Source organism: Silurus aristotelis, assembly GCF_946808225.1.
Source record: "Silurus aristotelis genome assembly, chromosome: 14".
NCBI classification, from domain to species: Eukaryota; Metazoa; Chordata; class Actinopteri; order Siluriformes; family Siluridae; genus Silurus; species Silurus aristotelis.
In genome coordinates, this window is record NC_139587.1 from 22,374,188 (window position 1) to 22,397,274 (window position 23,087).

The 23,087-nt window shown below is 36.5% G+C and overlaps 1 protein-coding gene across 2 annotated transcripts in view; it reads left to right on the forward strand.

Annotated features, from left to right (window-relative positions):
• The window catches only part of celsr1b (cadherin EGF LAG seven-pass G-type receptor 1b), a 45,127-nt gene that overhangs the window by 7,755 nt on the left and 14,285 nt on the right, over positions 1 to 23,087 (forward strand). For both annotated transcript variants that reach the window (XM_083560792.1, XM_083560793.1), the window contains exons 2-13: positions 3,397 to 4,035; positions 6,074 to 6,296; positions 7,939 to 8,054; positions 9,299 to 9,387; positions 15,539 to 15,696; positions 17,565 to 17,728; positions 17,833 to 17,958; positions 19,833 to 19,999; positions 21,310 to 21,495; positions 21,756 to 21,869; positions 21,983 to 22,157; positions 22,472 to 22,613. In XM_083560792.1, the coding sequence (XP_083416918.1) occupies positions 3,397 to 4,035; positions 6,074 to 6,296; positions 7,939 to 8,054; positions 9,299 to 9,387; positions 15,539 to 15,696; positions 17,565 to 17,728; positions 17,833 to 17,958; positions 19,833 to 19,999; positions 21,310 to 21,495; positions 21,756 to 21,869; positions 21,983 to 22,157; positions 22,472 to 22,613 (2,299 nt within the window). The remainder of the gene's footprint in view (positions 1 to 3,396; positions 4,036 to 6,073; positions 6,297 to 7,938; positions 8,055 to 9,298; positions 9,388 to 15,538; positions 15,697 to 17,564; positions 17,729 to 17,832; positions 17,959 to 19,832; positions 20,000 to 21,309; positions 21,496 to 21,755; positions 21,870 to 21,982; positions 22,158 to 22,471; positions 22,614 to 23,087) is intronic.

The window sequence follows — 23,087 nt, forward strand, 5'->3', positions numbered from 1 at the left end:
ATTAACTACCCTCATGAAAGTAAACAACGTGGTTCCATTTGATTTTTTATTGAGGGACAACAATATACGCTGTTCAGGCATAACATTATGACATTATAACATTTTGACTATTGAGTGAATCACACTAACTATCTCTTCATCATGGCAAACGTAAGGATTTGAGTTTGACAAAGGCAAAATTGTGATGGTTAGACCACTGGGTCATAGCATCTCCAAAACTGCAGCTCTTGTGTTCCTGGTCTGCAGTGGTCAGTATCTATCAAAAGTTGTCCAAGGAGGGAACAATGACAGGATCATGGGCGGCTCATTGATGCACGTGGTGAGCGAAGGCTACGGTCCGATCCAACAGACGAGCTCCTGTAGCTCAAACTGCAGCAAAAGGTGGACCAACACAATATTAGGCAGGTGGTCAAAACTTTATGCCTGATTGGTGGCCATAAAGTTATGCCTAATGTGTAGAGAAAAGAAAAATGATGAAAATAGACAAAATCTTTTTTTCTTTTATTAACTGTAAAATCTAGGCAGATTATCACAGAATAATAAGCAGGCATTTCAAAGATATAAGAGGTAAATAACTGTAGTAGGGAATCTTGTTTCATGTAGAATACTTTTATGGAAAGATACAAACCAAACTTAACATTAGGTAGCAACATACAGAAATTACCTCTTTTATTTCCAGACTTTAGAACTTGTCTCCAGTTTTGATTTTTTGTGATAGATTGACATTTTCTTTTGTGCTTGATCACAGTCAGTCTTTCTTCATATTTCTCTTAGTTCTTTGTAGAGTACTTGCCTCATATCCTTTTGTCCCTAAACTCTGTATAATCAGCACGAGTAGGTATGTTGTAATTACATTCCTTCTGTTGGACTATTTTGTCATGTGCAGGTTTCCGATTTTATTCAACTTAATGTTTCAGACAAAACCAAATGTCTGGGCATTATTTAGAAATGTGATGCGGAAATTGTCTGATGACTGCAAACGGGCATAAAGTAAAGTAAATCACTAACTTAAAGCATGCTATGGTCAAAACGTAAAACTGGCAGATAACAAAATCTTTGAATATTTACATACACATTCTGGAGAATCATTTAAATGGGAATATTTTTAAAACTTTAAGGGAAAAGTGTGCGTTTCAACTGTTTGTTATGTTTTCTTTAATTTAATCTTGATTTAAACTTGGATATATAAAAACTATTAATTTTAATAAAGTGTTATTTTTTGCACTGTGTTTAGCTAGCAGTTCTACCCCATCAATTATAATTATGGATATACTGATGAAGGTAAATATTATAAAGAGACAGATGATGAATTCTGCTTGAACCCTGGCCAACACTGGCTTAAAAAATTTGACTTTTACACATGAAGGCATGATGGTTTGGGAATTATATTAGATTTAAAGCTGTGTGTAGTTGTTTTGACATTAGTGACTGACAAATAAATGGCATACCCAGCATTTGATAGAACAGCTTCCTAACTGGGGGAGTGCCAGGACCACACTTGCATTTAATATGTGTGTATAGCCTCTGTTTTACTGCTTACTGGAAAGAATAGGCGAGGAATTTACAGAGATTGTCAGCATAGTACTTATCCTGGAACATCTCTATAAGAACTGTCAAGTCCTCATAAAACTGTACATCACTCTAAAGGAAGAGATCATTTATTCTGAGGCATCCTATTATAAAATGTGATTATAAATTCTTTGGTCTTGTGTATTATATGGGATCGTTTTGACTTATCTCTTGGCAATTAGCTGATATCTGACCCCAAGATAATTCTGCTCATGTCAATAAAATATGTTTGTGTCCCATTCATTTTCATGTTATTGGCAAGTTGATGGAGGCAGTGGTAGTAAGCTAGAAAAACACACAACTGCACAAATAAAAAAACAAAAACAAATACAGTGCAAACTAATTAAGACTTACTTTAATGCTCGGAAAATGAAATCCATGTTTTGCTGATGGTGCTATTAAGCTGCAGAGACAACAAAGTTTTATGTCTCTTAAAAGTGTTTATCTAAGGACAAAATCATCTCAGTTCACTTGAATTGCTTGAATTCGCACTTTCAGGGGAAATTTAGCATAGCCACATACCACTCTTGACAAAAGTAAAACCAAGGAATCTCAATGGATGTTTAGAGAACATGCACAATTCCAAAATAAGGTAAAACCAAGCTCAGGTTTGAACCAGGAACCCTGCACTGCTACCTGCTACACCAGTGTGTGGACCTTTTGCTTTTCTTGTAAATGAATTTAAAATATAAACATTTTAAGTAGTTGAGTGGGCCTAAAAATAATAAAAATATAATAATAAAACAAATTCGGTTATACACATGTTATATACTATATAATAATATACTTAATATACTTATGTTTTTTTCTGTGTGTACAGTACTTGTAAGCTTAAATTAAAAAAATAAATGCTTGATTTGTCTCTTCCTATGCAGCTGTCTGAGCTGACAATATATAAGAGGACAGCGTGATCAAGTGGAAATGTCTCCTCATTGTCTTGCAATTATAACTCACTTAGTTCGAATGAGCAGCAGACCCCTTTACATGGGGGACAAACCAGAGGGATGAAAGAATACACCAGATCTGAACAATACATTAACAACTGCCACACAATAGAGCACAATGTTGTAGTGCTGTTAGTAGATGTAACACAGGGCTTTTACGCTCTTGTGGTTTAATGGACACACTGAAGTGCTACTTGAGTATTTGCTGTTTTCTGTTTTATTTTTCATTGGGTTTTTACAGCAGTCATAAAACCTGCTTTACTGCTGATAATATAAAGTTCATTAACATCAGATCTGCTATATTTTATGTTATGAATTAAAAATCTGACAAAGCTTACAGGTTTTCTTTTTTTACTGGCCTTTAACCATGTCAGTTATTTCATTATATGTCTTTAATATTAGAAATTTTAATATTGTATTCTCTGTAGATTAAATTCCTTAATAGTCTTATACATCATTCAGTTTAAGTAATTTCAATTGTTAAACTAATCAGTGTATCATTGTACGTTGTTTAAATTCTTGTATAGTTAGTAGGTTTTTTTATAAATTAGGTTGCAGATGTCACAGGTCCACATAAGTGCCTTTTTATTCAAAGCCACTAAACGAATTGAGCTCATATTCAGTGAAAATTCAGTCTTAAAAGTGTGAAATTAGCATGGTATCAACAAATTTAACCCAGACCTGTTATAATAAGTCCAACAATTTAGTCAGTAATTAAAACATTTATGAGGTAAGGGGTACTTTTAGCACTTGCTAAAGCTAAATAAAACCATGTATATACAGTATAATGATAATGGTAATTTTATGTTTCTTTACTGTATGTAGTCTTTTATATATGTTTTCTGTACATCTTAGAATTGTGTGATTCTTTTCTTGTCCTCAGATGGTCTCCATCATGTCTCAGCTCTTTGCACACTCCGTGTCGCCATCATCACAGACGACATGTTGACAAATAGTATCACAGTGCGACTGGAGAACATGTCCCAGGAGCGCTTTCTCTCTCCCCTGCTTAGTCTATTCACCGAGAGCGTAGCCACTGTGCTGTCCACCAGCCGCGATAGCGTATTTGTTTTTAATGTACAGAACGACACGGACGTGGATACGAGTGTTCTCAATGTTACTTTCTCAGCCCTGCTGCCCGGTGGCACTCCTGGCCGCTTCTACCCCACAGAGGAGCTCCAGGAGCAGCTGTACCTAAACCGCACATTGCTAACACTTATTTCTTCACAACACGTTCTCCCCTTTGATGACAACATCTGCCTGCGTGAGCCCTGTCAGAATTACATGAAGTGTGTGTCAGTGCTAAAGTTTGACAGTTCAGCTCCCTTTGTGGCCTCTAGCACAGTCCTCTTCAGGCCTATCCACCCAGTTAATGGCCTGCGCTGTCGCTGTCCAGATGGATTTACTGGAGATTATTGTGAGACAGAGATCGACCTATGCTATTCAGCACCCTGCAAAAACAACGGGAGGTGCCGTAGCCGTGAAGGCGGATACACCTGCGAGTGCCCTGAGGATTTTACAGGTAATTGCTCTGTTTTTTTTTAACCCTAAACCATTTTAACTAGAGAGCTCTTCGGATACTGATCAGTTTCATGTTTTTGCTCATTATGCGTTCTGTATGTTGTTGGATAAACCAGTTTGTCTTGTAGCAACAACGGATTAGAGGATTATTATTTGCTAACAGTGAGTGGCGATGATTTTTCAACAGATTGTCACCTTCTGAGTTCCTCTCACTGTCAGAGCCTCATTAAGTCTAATAAAGTCGAAACGTGACCCACTAGGACCTTTCCTATTAGCTGAAATGTTTATAGAGAATTTTTGGCATATCTTTAACATGAATAGTGGAGATTCCTCTTTGGATCTTTCATCGACACTGACAGCTATTTTCTCCATGGATTCAGATTTCTTGTCAATGCTACAGAACAGTAAGTCCGTGTTCCTCTTATAGCCTGTGGTCATATTCTGAGGTGTTGACAGTGGCTTCTGTAGTTCCTGCAGTGCGTTTCTCTCATTACCATGTAATATATCCCTGTAATTCCTCTGAAATGAGGGATTATGTAGCAGGCATTTGGGTCATTACATCCATGGAACTTGACTTGTGCATCTTAATACATATTTGCTCAGGGCCCAAATCTTGTCAACCTGAAGTGGCAGGTGCACAATAGTGAGTGAAGTGAACTGGGCTTGCATGTGTAATACAGGATCACAGGATAAGCATGCTGAAATAGATCCCTCAATTTCATTGGATGTCGTTCCACTGGAATTCCATTGGATGTCATTGAACTAATATATCTGCTTGCATACTGATGCAGATTACTCAGGTTTAAGATCAATATGCCTGTAAGCTGTAGCTATGACATCTGATAACTATGTACAGAAACCAAATAGTTACAATTTGACTGATACACACTCTTGCTTATACCTTTAAATATAAATGGCAAAACTCTATCAAGATTCAGTGGAGCTTAAAGCTTCTTGTTAATGTATTTAATGTCTTATTATTGTCTCTAATATTTACTTCAAAACAGTTAACCAATCTAAATCATAATATGGTGATGCCACAGCCATCTGTGTCTTGGAGCCAAGAAAAACCAAATTGGCCATACACTTCGGGTCTAAAAAATAGTATACACTCCTCAGTGGATCATAAGTTACAGTAACCAATTATTGGCACCTGTGAGCTTATATATGTGGAAGAAGACAGATAGATTTTCATCCTAACATATTACTCACCCACAGCATGCGCGACAATTCAAGAGTATAGCGCCTGATTTCACACATCTTGAGGCTGTTAGTCCTAAATCATTCCTAGTTAGCAGGTGACCAAATGGGGAGAAAAAGGGGCACAAATGTTTGTTCCAACCTTTGATTATTAGAATGTAGGATACATAAAAAATTTATCTCTAGTGGAGCTTGCACCTGGATTTTCTTTGCTGTATAATTATCTCAGTCCACACACATTGCATTTACATAGCATTTACAAACCCAAGAATTCCCAAAGAAACTCATTCATTCATAAGAGAACAAAAAACTGCAAATGATGTCATCATCCCCCATTATTGAACTTTCATCACTTGTTCAGAGATCTCAACTTCCCGAAAGGTGGTTTTGCGGCCTGACTGGTGTCCTCCGGACCACCATGCTTCTCCTATTATCACTCTGCCTTTGGGCTACAGGCCGTTTGTGTTTGATTAAGAGCCGAGGTTAGCTCGGGTCAGTGGATGCAGTGTTGAGTGTGTTGTGTGGACTGAGGGAGGGAAGAAAAACATGGCATGGGTTCAATGTGAACTTGTGTATAAAGCTTGTTAAAGAGATCTTTTGATTTTATTTAGATCTGGCTTGATTGTTTTTAATTCTTTAATTTGTGGGGGCTTGTATGAACTAATGCCAATGCAAAGATGTCGTCCAAGCTGATTTATTATATCCGTTGCAAGTGTTTGGCAATCTCATCATAATTTATTTGGAAATGTGATACTTTGTTGTGTGTATCTTTTTTGGCTTCAGCCCAGAAGTCATGTCCTGTCATCTCACTTATTTTACTTACTATATCTCTTTTCCAGGTGAGAACTGTGAAGTGAGCGCTCGATTGGGCCGCTGCATGTCGGGTGTGTGTAAGAACGGAGGCCAATGTGTGGACTTGCTGGTCGGGGGGTTTATGTGCCAGTGTCCTGAAGGAGAGTTTGAAAAGCCCTACTGTCAGATGAGCACACGCAGCTTTCCTGGGAATGCATTCGTCACCTTTAGGGGCCTAAAGCAGAGGTTTCACTTCACATTGTCCTTCATGTGAGTACCTCTGCCTCAACATTGGGCAGCCAGTTGTCCATTCATATTCTTAGGTCATTTCTCGTAACAAATTATTTTTTAGCAGTTGGTCCTGTTTAGCGAAGGCTAGTCATGATATAGGATTGCTGAATAATTTGAATCGCTATCATTAACTTGTCTGTGTGAATGAGTGAATTGAATTTGGAGGTATGATAGTAAAAATACTACTAGGTCCCCTGGTAGTCTAGTGGTTAGGATGCGGCGCTCTCACCACTGCGGCCAGGGCTTGATCCCCGGGCAGGGAACCATCCCCAGCCACTCTTAGTGCCGGTCCCAAGCCCGGATAAATGGGGAGGGTTGCGTTAGGAAGGGCATCCAGCGTAAAAACATGTGCCAAATCAAACATGCGGATGATCCGCTGTGGCGACCCCTAACCGGAGAAGCCGAAAGAAAGTTAATAGTAAAAATACTACTGGTTCATTTTCTTTTCTCATACTGCTATCTTGAAACTGAACCAATTTTGTTACAGTTATTTTGGTTTAAAAAATGATCCTGATATTATAAAACCATTGTGGCTTGGTCTTATAGCAGGATAGTAAACTTATTTTACATGTAGCAGATATAGAAACACACATACACTGAAAGTGCACTTAAAGAGCACTTGTGCTTCCTCTGCTTTTTAAGAGAACGCATTTAAAGTCATCAATCAATAAAGTATTTGACCACATTTATTTATTTACACCTGGTGATCTATTTTATGTTTTACATGGATGTGTCAGCAAAACAAGCTCTAATGAAAATAATTACTTGGTATAAAATTGAGTGACGTATCCCAGTCTAGGATAGAAAGAAACGTAGCATTCGTTCTTACACCTAATTGTGATAATAACAAAAGTAAAATATAATCCATTCAAGCTTAAACAAAAGCCACATTATAAAACGAAGCCAATTTACTGCATGTGTACAGCATCCGTATGAGCTAATAAACTTTACACAGTAGAATTAGATTTTTGTAATATTCATGACACATATTTAAGAACAGAAATAAATGTTTTAGGATTCCCCTAATGTGATTATTATGAATCATGTGTGGAATGATTTAAAAAGCATCAAGTAGTGGTTATGGATCCTGTGCTGGTTTGCTGCTGCAGGGTTCCTGAGATATAAAAGAAATATAAACATTAAAATTCATTCCAATCAGATCTCTGTGGCTAATGTGCAAACAGGATGTAGTGTGTAGTGCGGATCTTTGTTCCTGCTTCCTCTGAGTGTGCCCTTGTGCCAGGTGCTATCTGACACCTCTTTCTATCCGCCTCCCGTGTGACCTGCAAAGCTGCCACAAGTTGGCAAACACCTGCAGGTCGGCTTTCCCCCCAGTGAGTTTTCCATCAGTTAACTCGTCAGCAGACACAATTAGCACACGCTTTGTTCACACATTGTTTATCACATTTATTTGATCGTTCTCTTACTTCCTTTTCCATTTTCGCTCTCAATTTCCCTGTCCACATTTTACATCTTGAAAAATAAAGCATATATAATAGAAAGGTAAATTATATACTCATATTACGCTGACAGTCTAATATGATTTGTATGAATCGTGTTATATATTTGCTGTTTAAATCCTGATTGTATCGTCCATACATTAAATGTTTTCGTTCTACAGGATTGCCACTAGAGAGAGAAATGCACTGTTACTCTATAATGGAAGGTTTAACGAAAGGCATGACTTTATCGCTGTGGAGGTTGTGGATGAGCAAATTCAACTCACATTCTCTGCTGGTAAGTTTATATGATATTGTGTGTGTGTGTGTGTGTGTGTGTGTGTGTGTGTGTGTGTGTGTGGGTGTGTGTGTGGGTGTCTGTGTGTGTGGGTGTCTGTGTGTGTGGGTGTGGGTGTGTGTATATGGTTGTGTATTGTTGTAAAACAAATTAATTCAGGAACCAATCAATAATGAAAGATGTGATCTAGTTATAGTTTGTGAATGAAAAAAACTTGTGTTCTCTCCTTTGTTTTAAAATGTTAACATGAAAAAAAATGCATTAGTGAAGGGATTTGTAAATAGTTTCAAAACGTTCATTGAATTGAAATCATAAGCTGTTAGTGCAAACAGCTGGACAGAGTGTGAGAGATTTGACTTTCTCTTGTTTTTTTTTTGCTCACGTAAGTGTGTGTGGAGGCTTTCTGCCAAAGGAAGCAGCTGGCCAAAGAGCACAGAAACAGACATCCTCTATCTACCTGTCCCCTTTGTTTTTCTAACCCATTCACTCCAGCCCTCCTGGGTGGCAAATAGTTAACATGCCTGCAGATCCTCACTATGCCTTTTTAACATTTCGACTTATTTCCAAAGGATAAAGATCAGCAGAATGTGTCACCGTACTGTCTTTAAATGTGAGAAGGTGAATTCCATGTATGTCAGAGACTAAAGAGGTCATCTGTGGACAGTAGTAGACAGCAAACGCTTTGAAAGGCATTTCCTCAAACAACATCATCCCACAGTCTAGGAATGAAGGAATTTCAATAACAAATTAATTTTGGCAAATGATAAACCCAGCACAAGTCAAAGGTCAAGTTCCTTCTCTACAACCATTGCTTAACATAATGAAATAAGAGTTATAAACAGTTCACTGTGTCTGCAAAGGACATGAGAACATTAGTTACGTTGTTTTTCTTTTTGGGGGTCCAAGATTTTCATTATGTCCGCTATAATGATTTACTTATTTCCTCTGCTGAACTGGAACTCCGTGAGTGCCTGTGGACTTTATTTTGTTGGATTGGCTTACACTGTATCTTCAGCAACTTTACAGACTTCTCTGTAATTAATATATTTACAGTAGCAACCATCAGGATAGCATTCTGGCACAGACAGTTTTAGTGGTGTTACATAATACACATCTATGAATTTATTCATATTGGCATAGGGTTTAATCCAATAATAATAGTTTCATGTATAAAACACATTTAAGGTTTCAGCATGTTTTTTATTTCTTTATGCTGTATTTTCTGTCTTGCTTCCTGCCTGCAGGACAGAGTAAGACCACAGTGGCACCGTTCATACCTGCTGGAGTAAGTGATGGACAGTGGCACACGGTGTGGCTTCATTACTACAACAAGGTATAGAAATTCTCTTACAAATATTCCTTTAATATTTTTACAAATGTATTTATATTTATATTACTACATATCAATTTTTTCAAGAAAATTTGAAAACAAGGATCTTGCATCAAATCTTAATTATTCAGGATTATTCGATTTTTATTTCATTTCTATAATTTTTGTAAATAATGTTAATAAACTGTCAGAAATTGTTAGCTATGTGCCACAGTGTGTTTAATGTTTATTTTGGAATGTCTGTTTATTTTGTAGGTTTTGAAGTTTTCTTTGTTTTGTTTTTTTTGTTTTTTATAAAATTATTTTTTTTATAACTTGCTGATGGGAGCAGATATACACTGTTTGCACTACTAACTACATCATGTTTTTTAACTGAACCAGTTTCTTATAAAATTTTATATTTAATAGTAATCAATATATAATAAGGAATGTAAGGGTGCAGCAAATGAAATATTCCATTGTTCTTTGCTGCACTTTGACTCATCTTGTAGTATCAAATCCATGCCTGGAGCAGTTTTCTTTCTGTTTGTATGTGTGTGTGTGTGTGTGTGTGTGTGTATGTGTGTGTGTGTGTGTGTGTGTGTGTGTGTGTGTGTGTGTGTGTGTGTGTGTGTGTGTGTTTGCGTGTGTGAACTCACCTAAGGTTATGGGGGATCCCAATGATTTGTAGAAATGCTTTTGTGAAAAGTAAAACATTTAAATAGTTCTGAGAAAAAGAAAACACAGAACTCTGTTTAGGTAAATAATACAATACAAATTTTCAAAAATTCACATTTTATTTAAATTACATTTTTATAGATGTTTGTTTAAGGAAAACAACGATGAGGTTTTGAATGAAATAAATAGAAATCCAAGAAAATACTTACTCAGGGAACGACTGCTTTAGATCAGCAAGATATACTAGAACTGTCACATTTATGGCATTAATCTATAATAAACATAACTAATTTACCCAGATTGATCATGATAAGACACAAATAATTTATTTTTTAGACATCAGAGCATATTTAAATTAACAACAGGAAGGACAGCCATCAACACACCATACAATCCTGCAATTATGGAAGTAAGCTTAATCCTCAGGATCATGCTGTGATTTTTTTTAGGTGACAGCTGTTAGCCAAATAGCCTATTATTTTCTTTTATTGCAGAATTTAATAAGATCCAGCTTTCTTTCTTCCTCCCTTCCTTCCTCCCTTCCTTCCTTCCTTTCTTTCTTTCTTTCTTTCTTTCTTTCTTTCTTTCTTTCTTTCTTTCTTTCTTTCTTTCTTTCTTTCTTTCTTTCTTTCTTTCTTTCTTTCTTTCTTTCTAGGGGCTTGTTTTTCCTAACATAAAGTGGAGGCACATTGTTATTTATATATATTTATATAAGAAATTACATAATTGAATAATTAAATTGCAAACACAAAGTTTCTCCTCAGATGCATTTGGTTTTATCATGAGACAAAAAAAAACTTTGCAGGAGAATCTATTAGGCATTTGGCTGTGTTACATTAAGTAATGTTTGTGTATTCCTGTAAATGAATATTATTACAGTATTGTTCTATTAACCATTAAAATAAAAGAACCCAAGAAGCCTACTTATTATCTGTTCACATATAATGGCCTATCAACTATATACAGTACACAGAAACAAATATGAAAAATAATTCTTGCTTTGTCTAAAAGGCACTTGCTTACAAGTAACAGCAAATGAAGACCCATTATCTCTGGTCTGAATGGAAGTCTTCTCTATCAGAAGTTCATTGTTGTGTCAGAATAAAATCATGACACTCTTTTTGTTATATATCCAAACTAGTGCAGACAAAAGCGACCCCCTGCTCAGTTAATCTAAGCTACAATAAAGTTATTGAACTCCCTTAGAGCACCAGATGGCCAAACTTTTTTTTGTCAAACTTACATAAAGCAGCTGGTATTGTAATATAATTAGAGTTTATGTGCATAATTGAGAAAAGCTATTTGCTGTGATATATATTTAGGAGCACATGGTAACATTTAGATTTAGTTTTGAACATGCAGGGTTGCTTGTAAGGATCATTTTATACTTTACTAAAATCAACTTACTAAACTAGACTAGTGTAATTGTTGACTCACTGGATTCCATTCATTCATCATCTCCTGTTCACCACAAGCTCTGTTAAAAATTTTTTTTATATTTGCTTGAAACTTACTTTACTATTAGTGTAAGTGCTCAATTGACTGCTTTCTCTAGAAAACATTTGCATGATAAACATTTGTTTGCCTGTGTATGCTTATCTTACCATCTTTTTTCTTTACCTAACATACACCATGTACACAGTAATTTTATTTAACCAGGAATAATCAGAGCTCTGCATTGAACACTGAGTGGTACAATTATTATTTTACTAAATGTTAAATATAAGCCACAATTTCAGAAACAGTGGTTATTAGGGAGAAGTAGATACCACCTATAATATGAGAATCTGAGAAGACTATAAAGGAAAGGGAACTGAAAACATGCAAAGTCAGTAAATAAGGGCATAGGATCAGAATAGGAGTGTCCAGTTTAAGGAGCTCTATGGAAAGCTTTTTGTGTCTTAAGAGTAAAGAGTAAAAAGAAGAATATCTATTTTGTTGTCTCATCTGTTTCCAGTTTCAATGTTATTCAAACAGCTCTCCTATGTGAGCATGTATTCATTCATATCAGGCAGACAACCACACGTACAAACAGACACACACGCAGGATGGAGTGTCTGGATTTTGATTAGTTGGACTCTGTCCATAGTTCATGCATCAGACTGCAGGAATGCTCTCAATCACGTGTTTCTTTGGACCCATAAACCTGGGCTGCTTACCCTGCCCTTTGCTTTGTTGTATTTAGCAGCATTGAAAATGGAATAAAAAATCTTTAGCACGGGCTCTTTGGAGACAGATAGATCCACCGAGAGCAGCTCTGTAAAATCTTTAAGCTTCTTTAAGGACTACTGTTTTTTATTCTTGAAGGAAAACAGACTCCTGTGAACAAAATGCTGACAATAATTTTTAATCCAGTGTCCTGACAGATTTTAAGCGATGTACCAGAAGCTTGGAGTTCGAAAGTCATTTTTTGGTTGTTTGAAAGAGACCAGAACCAGAGCAGGAGATAATCCAGTTTAATTTCTTATCTTCAAAATCTGCAGGCTACATACCAATCATACCTGAGGAATGTATACATATACAATGCAATACTGATTCAAGGCAAATTTTATATCTTGCAGAAATGAGCCCAATTAGACTGTTTACAAAGAGCAACAGTGCAAATAATGAAAAGCCTCTAAAAAATACTAACGGAAACAGTTGTACTACATGTGAATTAACTCATTCATGAGTGTCTGTGACTGTCAAATTTGCAGAAAGCATCTTGCAAGCAAGTGGTAGACTGATGGTTTGTCAAAACAGAATCTCAAAAAGGAGCTACTGGCTGTCATTTAAGATTGTCATTAGACTTCTTCCCTAATTTCTTATTATACCTAACGTGAAATGTCTGAACTAAGTCCTGTGTGGAATCAGAACGACTTCCAGTCCTTGGCTGACGATTTGACATTCACCATCAGTTTCTCATTATGGTTAAGGTTAAGGTCTTATGTGGTGAAAACACTTAGAGGGCTTAGCATACCAGGTTGAGGGTTGAACGATCAAATTTCAGTTTCACTCATCAGCTAAAAGAGATAGTGAAACCACATCCCTAAGGCTGCATATATTCAGTAGATGGTTGGCAGGCAGGCAGGCAGACAGAAAGCAGAGGATTTAGTTCACAACGTCCAATACATGGAGCGGGTTATACAACCATAAGAGTTCATCAAGAGCACTGAGTGGTAGTTTACTCTTATTCAAGGTTTTATTTTAATTTACCAAATACAATCGTTAAATGGGGAAAACACAAGGGTCTGACACACATTTTGTTGGATACTCAAACTTGCTCTTTACGCCTGTTTATGAGCTCTGCAATGCCAGTTTAAAATTTTTAGCATGCTTTGTATGTATAAAAAGGACCATTTTGTCTCTCAATCCATGTGAATGCAGTTTTGTGATTATGCTTTTAAATATAGTGTGAAATAATGTGTTTAAAATCATAATTCAATTACACTGGGCATGTCTTGTTATTTTACTGGTAAGCTGATACCATTACATCTCAATGAATGCTTTATAAGCCAAGTGTAAGTGTGTGTTGCATAAGTACTTTAAAGTCAGCTATGTTATTAGTTATTTCAATATAAAGTAGTTCATTAGGCTTATACTGCTAATATGATGTTAATAATATTAATAATAATATTAATAACAATATTTATGTTCAGTGCAAAGACACACAATAAATGCTGATGTTAACAGTCACTATAGATGTAAAAATGTAGATCGCCAAAGCTACTTTATGTCATGTTAAACTGGGTACTATTTGGGCAAAAAAATTTTGACACCTAAGCATAATATTGAAATGTGCTTTTTGAATTCCTTGCTCCCTATTGGCTTTTGTAATAACCTCCACTTTTATATGAAGAAGTTCTATACAATTTTGGAATGTGCTTATGGAGATTTGCGCTCCTACAGCTACAAGTGTGCCAGTAAAGGCAAATATTGATGTAGGGTGAGCAGGCCTAGAGTGCAGTCAGTGTTCCAATTCATCCCAAAGATGTTTAATAAGGTTAAAAGGTTGAGGTCAGAGCTCTACAGAGACCACTCAAGATCTTCCATTCCAACCCATGTAAAACATATCTTCCTGCAGCTGGCTTTGTCACGCTGGAACAGGTTTGGGTCTCCTAGTTCAACTGCTACGGATGGATGCTAGGGCATCCAAAGACATCATATACAACTGGGTGCCTTTGTGGGAAAACAAAATATGGCTAGAAAAGTCTGGTGTCCCAAGACTTGTGTCTATTTAAAAAATACAAATATGTTAACAAATACATACATTTTTTATGCTTTGATTGCACATTTGAACATTAAGACATTAGACATAACAATTAAGAAATTACCTTTGACTTTGGAAAATCTTAAGAAACTATGTAGTGCAGATCAGTTACAGTTCAGAGATTTTTTCCATCTTATTGTATAGTGTAAGATGCAGGTCAAAGCTGGCAAAGATAGCTTCATTTAGATTTACCAATTTACATTAAAGAACATTGTAACAGTGTGATTAAATGTGATTAAAACAGCACCACAGGACTGATAAATGCTGATGCTAAAAACTGCAAACTTCTTTCAAAACTTTCTTCTTTTGCTGCAAAGGGTAAAAATCATCTGCTCATTCATATCCGGACAGCAACAGCTTAACTTGTTAAAACAGAGTCTGTGCCCTCAGGTGGGGTTTTGGGAGTGAGGTTTGGCACCTGTGAGCTTGAACTGTGAAGTACGTAGGCTTGTCATATACTATAGACAACAACGCAAATGTGGAATGTCACAAGGCGAGCACATTTTGTCTGTTTGCATTTGTGGAGACTATGGACAGTTATCCGTATGACGTTGCTAATGTAAGGTATTATTATATTATGAATGAAACATCGTTTTCATTAGAAAATCTTCTGGATTAGCTCACTTTAGCATGTTGCATGATTTCTGTAATGTTCCCTGTAACATTTTGCTGACAGTCTAAGCAGCACATTTTACACGTCAGCTGACATGCTAAATAAAAATTATATACTGCCAGGGCAAAATAAGCAGAAAAAGCACAAGCTGGCTAGTGTTACTGTATTATAATGCAGTTTTCTGCACTAATCAACTCTGCAGAGATTTGCCTGACATTGATTGGCATGTGTTTTGTCTGGTATCTTGGTTTCACCAGTGTTTTACTGCCTTAATCCAATTAAATGTTGTTGTTGTGGGCACAGAGCCACAGTCTTGCAAGAGGAAACCTCACGCTATGTCTGACCGATTAGAACTACACAGTAGCTACAACTTATGCTGTTATGCAATAGTCGACCATCAGAACATTTTAGTTGAGGCAACTTTCATAACATAAAAAAAAAACCAAAATTCAAAACAAGATCTCCTTATGGTACCGATCAGTACAAAATGACAAAAAAAATCATAGCAAATTTTATGATACAAGCTGACATGGGAAATCAATATGTGCCTGGCATTTTGAAGTCTGCTTTGTAAAGCAGTTCTCCGTCTACTCAGCTGTTTCTTTGAGTCACACAAACATTTACTCTTTTTTTAGCCTAACATTGGACGTACTGGACTCCCTCATGGTCCTTCAGAGGAGAAAGTCGCCGTGGTTGCTGTGGATGATTGCGACGTGGCTATGGCCGTGCGTTTTGGTGGTCAGATCGGGAACTACTCTTGTGCAGCCCAGGGCACCCAGACAGGCCAGAAGAAGTAAGTCTGAAACAATAGCTTTTTATGTTGTCTTTAATGCTGCTCAGAGATCCAGTAGGTAATTTGTTGTTAAATGTGCAAAAGGAACCATATGCAATGCAGAAACTTACTAACCTTATACACAGACAGGTATAAATACTCAATAACAGAACAACAAATAAATTAGAGCTATGTAAAGCATGTTAACCACATACAGGTGTTGAATAGCTCATCATTATAAGAGATTAAAGCACGCTCCCATACTCTGCTTTCACTCTCGTGTCTCCCTCTGTCTTGCCTCTATTCTCTTCAAGTCTTTTGTTTTGTTCTTATGCCAAACCTGTCTTATAGGCTTTACAATGCAAACACACTTGTAGCTCATCTGGCACTGTTGATTAATTAAATCTCGGTTTAACTTAGAGACCACAGCACTTAAACTCTTCAGGTGATGTAATAGCTTTGAAATGCAGTTATAAGTGGAAGGTTATGTACACTTAATAAGGAGCCACCCAGCAATTTTTAGCTTAGGAAAGCTTATAATGCTGTATGTGGGACACTGATAAAATTCTCTGATCTGTAAAAAGAATAAATATGTATTAACTGCACAAGTATTGTACATTATGTGTGAAAATGAGGAGTTCAATGTTTTTTTTAACTGAAGTGTTCATTTATACCTTTTGTTGTTACAAAAATCCAAGTTTTAAAAATTAGTGGTCCCGGTACCGGCCATGGATCATATAATATATTGAATAATCATTTCATAATTTTCATTTTATTGACTTTTGTGCTTAGCAGAGTGCTTTATTTTTTAAATGACTGCTTCTGCCTATGCCAATTTCCTACTGGGAACGCTGTTTTGACCTACTTCCAGGTGCCTAACAAGCCTAAAAAGACTAAGCCCAAACACTACTTGATTTTGCATAATGTATTAATAATATATGTCAAACATCTACTTGAAATCTTGAGGCTTCTTTTTAATGTGGATGTAAAAATAATTTGTTACTGGCAACAACCTTGTCTGCTTTACAGTGAATTAATTGATGAGCAAAAAAATGTCTAATGTGAGAACAGAAATCTGTACCAGCTCAGATATAGTGATATGAATGCAATAATCACAGAGTTCACAGAGTTCACAGATAACTCTGTGACTGTTGTGCTGGATTATAAAATATGTGAATTGTATGGCACAATTTTATAACAACTTAATACAGCTGACAGCGTTTTTTTTTACTAATGGAATGTTTCATTGAAATGTTAAGCAGTTTACGAAATGTAATCAGAAAGTCTGGATTTTTCAAAAATAAATTGTAACCAGAACAGTCATATAAAACAAGCAAGCATAGCAAAAGAGGCAGTCGAGGAGATCATAGACAAAAATGTTGTCTCAAGTCAAAAGACACAAAGTTCAAAATGACTTCTCATCTCTCTCATTGAGAGCTGGAGAACACATAGAGAAGTGTCTAGACTTAAAATACTAACACATGCCAAAAATAATATCTTCTCGTATTTATTTAAAATTTTCTTCGATTCTTTACTATGTAATTTGTTCCTCTGATAACCAGAGGAAATGATGCCTGGATGGAACACTAAGCTTTAATACCAAATATACTGTATTTACCAAATTGGATGTCCTTTGTTCGGAACTGAATTTTCATACTGGAATGTTATATAGGAATTCAAGCCAATTTAATTATTTGGAGTTTTTTCATATTATTCTAATAATTTTATTATTATGAAGTAAAATAATTTTTGTGACTTACTTCAGAATTGTAAGCACTTGTATGTATTGCCAAATCTTTTTTGTAAATTTAAAAGATGCACATTTTCTGGAAGAACTCTAGCCGAGGGTCATTTGGAAGTTTTGGACCATGTGTCATGTGTATGTTTAGGTCTCTGGACCTCACGGGTCCTTTGCTTCTGGGTGGAATTCCTGACCTCCCTGAGGATTTTCCAGTAAGAAACCGAGATTTTGTGGGCTGCATAAGGAACCTCATGATTGACAGCAAAACTATTGACATGGCCAGCTTTATTGCTAACAACGGCACTGCTGCAGGTTAGATATTGCATATACATACTAATATATACAGGCATTGCTGCATCATCTTCAGTCTTTTATTTCACTCAGACTTTATAAACTTGCGAAACACTTTTTTTCAGGTTGTCTGGCAAAGAGTAATTTCTGCAGCAGCAGTGTGTGTCACAATGGAGGGCTGTGCGTGAACAAGTGGAACACATACTCCTGTAATTGCCCGCTAGGCTATGGAGGAAAGAGCTGTGAACATGGTAGAAGAACCTCTGTTTAGTAGGCAAACATATACAGGCTTAATCAAACACACACATGCACACACATGCACACACATGCACACACACACACACACACACACACACACACACACACACACACACACACACACACACACACACACAACACACACACACAAACACAGACATTAACACACATTCAATCACATTCAAAACAAAGTGATACACAATAAATCACTTGACCTTGTGAATTCAAATGGGTATACGGCTTATTAAGTGTATTGCACTTGATGTAATGCTGAATTTCATTATTTATATTGCATCATAGATTATTATATTTTGTTATAAATGTATATTTTGTATAAATGTATGAGAAATTTCCCCACTGTGGGATGAATAAAGGTATATCTTATCCCCAAAATCTCTAGTCTTTAGAAAATTAAGAGAATCCCATGATTCCATTACTCTCAATGTCATGGGATAATGGGCTTCTCTAAAAATTAAAACAATGGTCCACAACCGTATACCCCTTTTTTCCTGTTAGTTCTGTAAATTTTTTCTGTGTATTTTATCCTGGCATGTTACTGATCTTAATGTATGACAAAAGCTCTGATCAATGTGTACAATGCATTGTAGAATATATATCTATATCAATGCATCCTGCATTTGTTTTCTTACATATTACATGGAAATTCTCATTCAATTTAGGTCAGGCTTCTTAAAAAATCTTTAATGCCATCCTAGTTAATTTATTGCTTTCTACATGACACCTCTTAGCACTTTACCCAACATTAATGCAGGCATGTCACGTGCAGTGTGACATGCTGAATGTGAGAAACTGTGCACTTAGACTTCGAGCGGGAAATGTGATCATAAGGGGCTTAACATTTTCGAGAGCTTAGTCTGGTCTAATTCTTTGCGATCCCATTGCTGGGTTTGGTTTGCTTATGCCACTCATTATAAACCAAGATTGTTTAAAGTGTCAACACAGATAATACTGTAGTAGGTTAAAATAGAATTACAGTATTTGAAAGTTTATAAGAAGTATACAGAAAAGCAGGTGGTAAAGCATAGCACAAAATTTTGTCTGTACTTGCGATGAATTCCCTTTAAAAATCTTTTTCATGTTTCTTTTCTCATGCTATTATATTTTATGGGCAACCTTTTATATAAGAAAAATCTGCTGCATTAGCGGTCCAATGACTCTTTCAGTAGTTTTTTGAAAAATAAATGTGACTCAATTTTCTCAAAATTAAAAACTTTAGGTACAAAGAAAGCTTTTCATTCCCAAGGAATTTTCTGACGTTCTTTTGTCTTTTTTTTTCAGTGTAAAACTTTTGCCACTTAAAAAAAACCTCTTTTAATTGAAGAGAGAGATGCATTTTTATTAGTAAACAGTAAATAGTGTCTTAACTGTATTAGTTCTGTTTAAAAACTTGTCAGTATGTTAGCAGAGAAAAAAAGTCCACCATCACATGTAGTTTCTCTGAGTGCCAGGTCTTTGTAAAAAGAAAGTGTGTCAGCACTGAGCCTTGCTGCTGTTAGTCCAGCTCATCTGGCCCTGACATGCTAAAGGAAAATGTTTCCCCTCAAGCAATTAACAAGTAAGAATGCTGCGTGGTCCTCATTAGGAGGCTCCCTCCTGGTTGACTGGAAAATATTTGACCACACACAAACATTTGGGACTTTTTTATCCTTAGCCCAAAACCACCTTTCTAAAAAGCCAACTTCAAAAACTGCCTTCTCTGCTGCAGGTATGCTTACTTTCCCACAGAGAGGCGATCAAAGGAAGCTTGTTCTTTCAAGGATAATTGACTAGGATCATTGTTTTGTCTAGGTTTAGAGCTAGAAAACTTTTTTGTGCTGTATTGCTGAATCTGCTTTTTTCTCCTCAGTGATGCTCTCACCGCTGCGTTTTGATGGTCATGCTCTGGTTTCATGGAGCGACCCTGACATCACTATAACGATCCCGTGGTACATCGGCCTGATGTTTCGTACCCGTGAAAGTGCTGGCACTCTGCTTCAGGCCAGTGCTGGCGAGTTGTCTAAATTCAGCTTACTGGTGATTTTTCTCTTCACTTATTTGCTCAGATACAGACAGTTGATATTAAGCATGTTACAATTATCTGTGGCAAATAAGGCCAGTAAAACTTTTTCTTCAGTTTGGTTCAGTTTTAAAGATAAAAAATTATTATCTTTAGAGGTAAGCTGTAAATTATAGGTGCGTTATATAGTAATGCATCAAATGGTTTGTGAATTGTATGGCATGTGAGTTATTAGATTTAGATTAGGATTTTTTTATAGCCGTATTAGGCAACCTCTCTTTTAGTGACAATCAATTCGTTATCTGTAAGGCAGAGGTCTCCAATCACAGGGTCGTGACCCAGTATAGGCTATGAAAGAGTTGCTACAAAAACATTGTGGAGAAAATGTCAATAGATATGACTTTGTATTAATTATTTTCATTGGTGACAATGGAGAGACTGCTACTGACTAGACAAGGACAAAGAAAAGCAGCCTTTAACCTAAAGTATGGGTTTGTCTCTATGTGCAGTTCACATAGCATAACAAAAAAAAAAAAAAAAATGAATAAAGTTTCTGATCTGATCTTAATTCAATAAGACACAAAACTACATATTTGTCAGGTTTCAGAGAACTTTCTTTGTCATGACAGCTCAGGAAAGTTTTCAAAACACTGAATCTGTACATCTGTAATGTTACGGAAACATTACCCAACAGAGAAATTCACCATATAATTAATAATAATTAATAATATTGTTTAACAAGGACATGTTTCATTAGTCAGTTTTATTGTAGCTTTATAAGTTATTGATTATAGCATTAGACTATACCGCACAAGTCACTGTGTTGGAGCTGTTACTATGGGAACAGTAACATTAAAGATGAAGTGCATTATAAAAGTGCATTACATCGCTGTCTTTTATGTTGCAGTGGAAAATACTATCAGAGCTGTACTGTAATTAATCCACATGCTCTGGTTTGATAATTTAACCACATTTTTATGTAATATTTATTACCAAATGTCATACTATTCTGTTCTTGCTCATAACTTGCTGGCAGTGATGCCAGACAAGTAGCAAAAATAGCAAAACAAGGCAAAAAAAACATCTGAGCTTTTATCGCTATTAAATTCCTGGTCAATCAAAAACACCTATGTGTACAAATAAGTTGGTGTGACTCAGGTGGACTTAGGTATGAAAAAGTGATATTCAGGAGATTCTTGTTATTGTTATTTGTTTATTAAGGCAAGTTGATATAGGACAGAATTGTATAATTTTTACAAGATTGTAAATTATAAAAGCATCTAAAAACTGCTAAATACAACCTTCTTTCTGGGTTTTTGTCTTGCAGGTCACTAACATGCACATGCGTTTCCAGGTGTTTGTGGGCGCACGGCGTGTGGCTCTGCTGGATTTTCCACAGGTGCGGGTCAGTGATGGTGAGTGGCATCACATCCTGGTGGAGCTGAAGAGCGGAAAAGATGGGAAGGACATTACGTACATGGCCCTGGTCTCTCTGGACTACGGAATGTTCCAGGTGTGTACTCATAAATCAGTTTAGCATGGAGGAATCATTTGGAGGTGTCATTTGCATCCGCCTGTCTATGTTGCCTATTCCTCAGTAAAATTAGTCTGATGAGTAACACATAGATGTTAGATGATTTTAAAGAAAATAAAAAACTTTTCTACAGAAATAATGATAGAATCACATCCTCGCTTGTGTATACCAGCAGACTTTACTGTAATGTAATATTTATTCGGATTTTCCTGATTTTTGTGTTCTGCCTTGAAATGTAGAGGACAGTGGAAATTGGAAATGAGTTGCCAGGACTAAAGCTGAAGAGTCTTTATGTTGGAGGCCTGATGAAAAATAATGGCAGTGTGCTAAATGGCTTTAATGGCTGCATGCAGGTGAGTCCCTTTTCAAACATCCAAATTATTCTGGATGATGCATTGGGATATTCAACCACCTACACATATATTCACATCTTCACACACTCACATCTCTGTTATAATGCATGTAGGGTGTACGAATAGGAGAGACCTCCACGAACACAGGAAACATCAACATGCGTCAGGCTGTGAGGGTGCGTGTGAAGGATGGATGTGATGTACCTGGCAGGTGTGTGTCCGCTGCGTGTCCCACAAACAGCCGTTGCAGAGACAACTGGGCCTCGCATTCCTGTGTGTGTGAGCCAGGTACGATTCATGTGTGGTCTTGATCTTATTACTGCACTTTAGGTTCTATTGATTTGGAGAAAGTTTCGAATGAATCGGTGACTTCTGTGCAAATTCATGCGCACTGCTTAAACTGAGATTAATTTGTCTATAAGGAATTAGGATGAAAGAAAATCAGATTAACCCCGTTCACTGAATCCTGGTAATGTATTGTATTGGGTTCCCAAACGTTTTTGTGTGTGTCTATGTGTGTGGAAACACAGGTGTTCGAACTTGCATGTGTGTGCACTCATGTGTGAAATGTGTTAAGTGTCTGCATTGGGAATGTGTGCCAGGCTACTTTGGGAGAGACTGTGTGGATGCTTGCTTGCTGAACCCATGTGAACACACATCCAGCTGTGTGCGCAAGCCTCTCAGCAAAAACGGGTATACCTGCGAGTGTGGAAACAACTACTACGGCCAGTACTGCCAGCACAGGTAGCTTTAATCTTACCTCACATCTTTTTTTTACCTCCTTAGTATTCTTGTATCCCAGACACCACAGGACTTGCACAAAAATCACAAGAAACCTGAGCCTCAACAGTACTGTGTTTTTTCCTCTGTACATTCAAAGAAAAAAGAACAGGTTCAAACTGGAACTGGTAGAACTTGTGGTTCAAGGTTTAGTTAAATCTTCACCAACTTGATAGACAATAAGAGCCAAAATGCAGCATGATGAGTAAAAAAATCAAGTGTATCATTTCTACCTCATAACAACACCACAGAGAAGTCCAAAATGAAAGGCATGCTGGGATTAATGCTGTTCCTTTGTCATTTGGTAAACCAGCTTCTATGAAATGATAAAGCCTTTAAATTCCATTGTTATTGCTATTGTTTTTGTTAATAATATATATATTTTTCTAAACTCACAGCCCATTTTTGTACAATGAAAAAAATTACTGATGCTGGTAC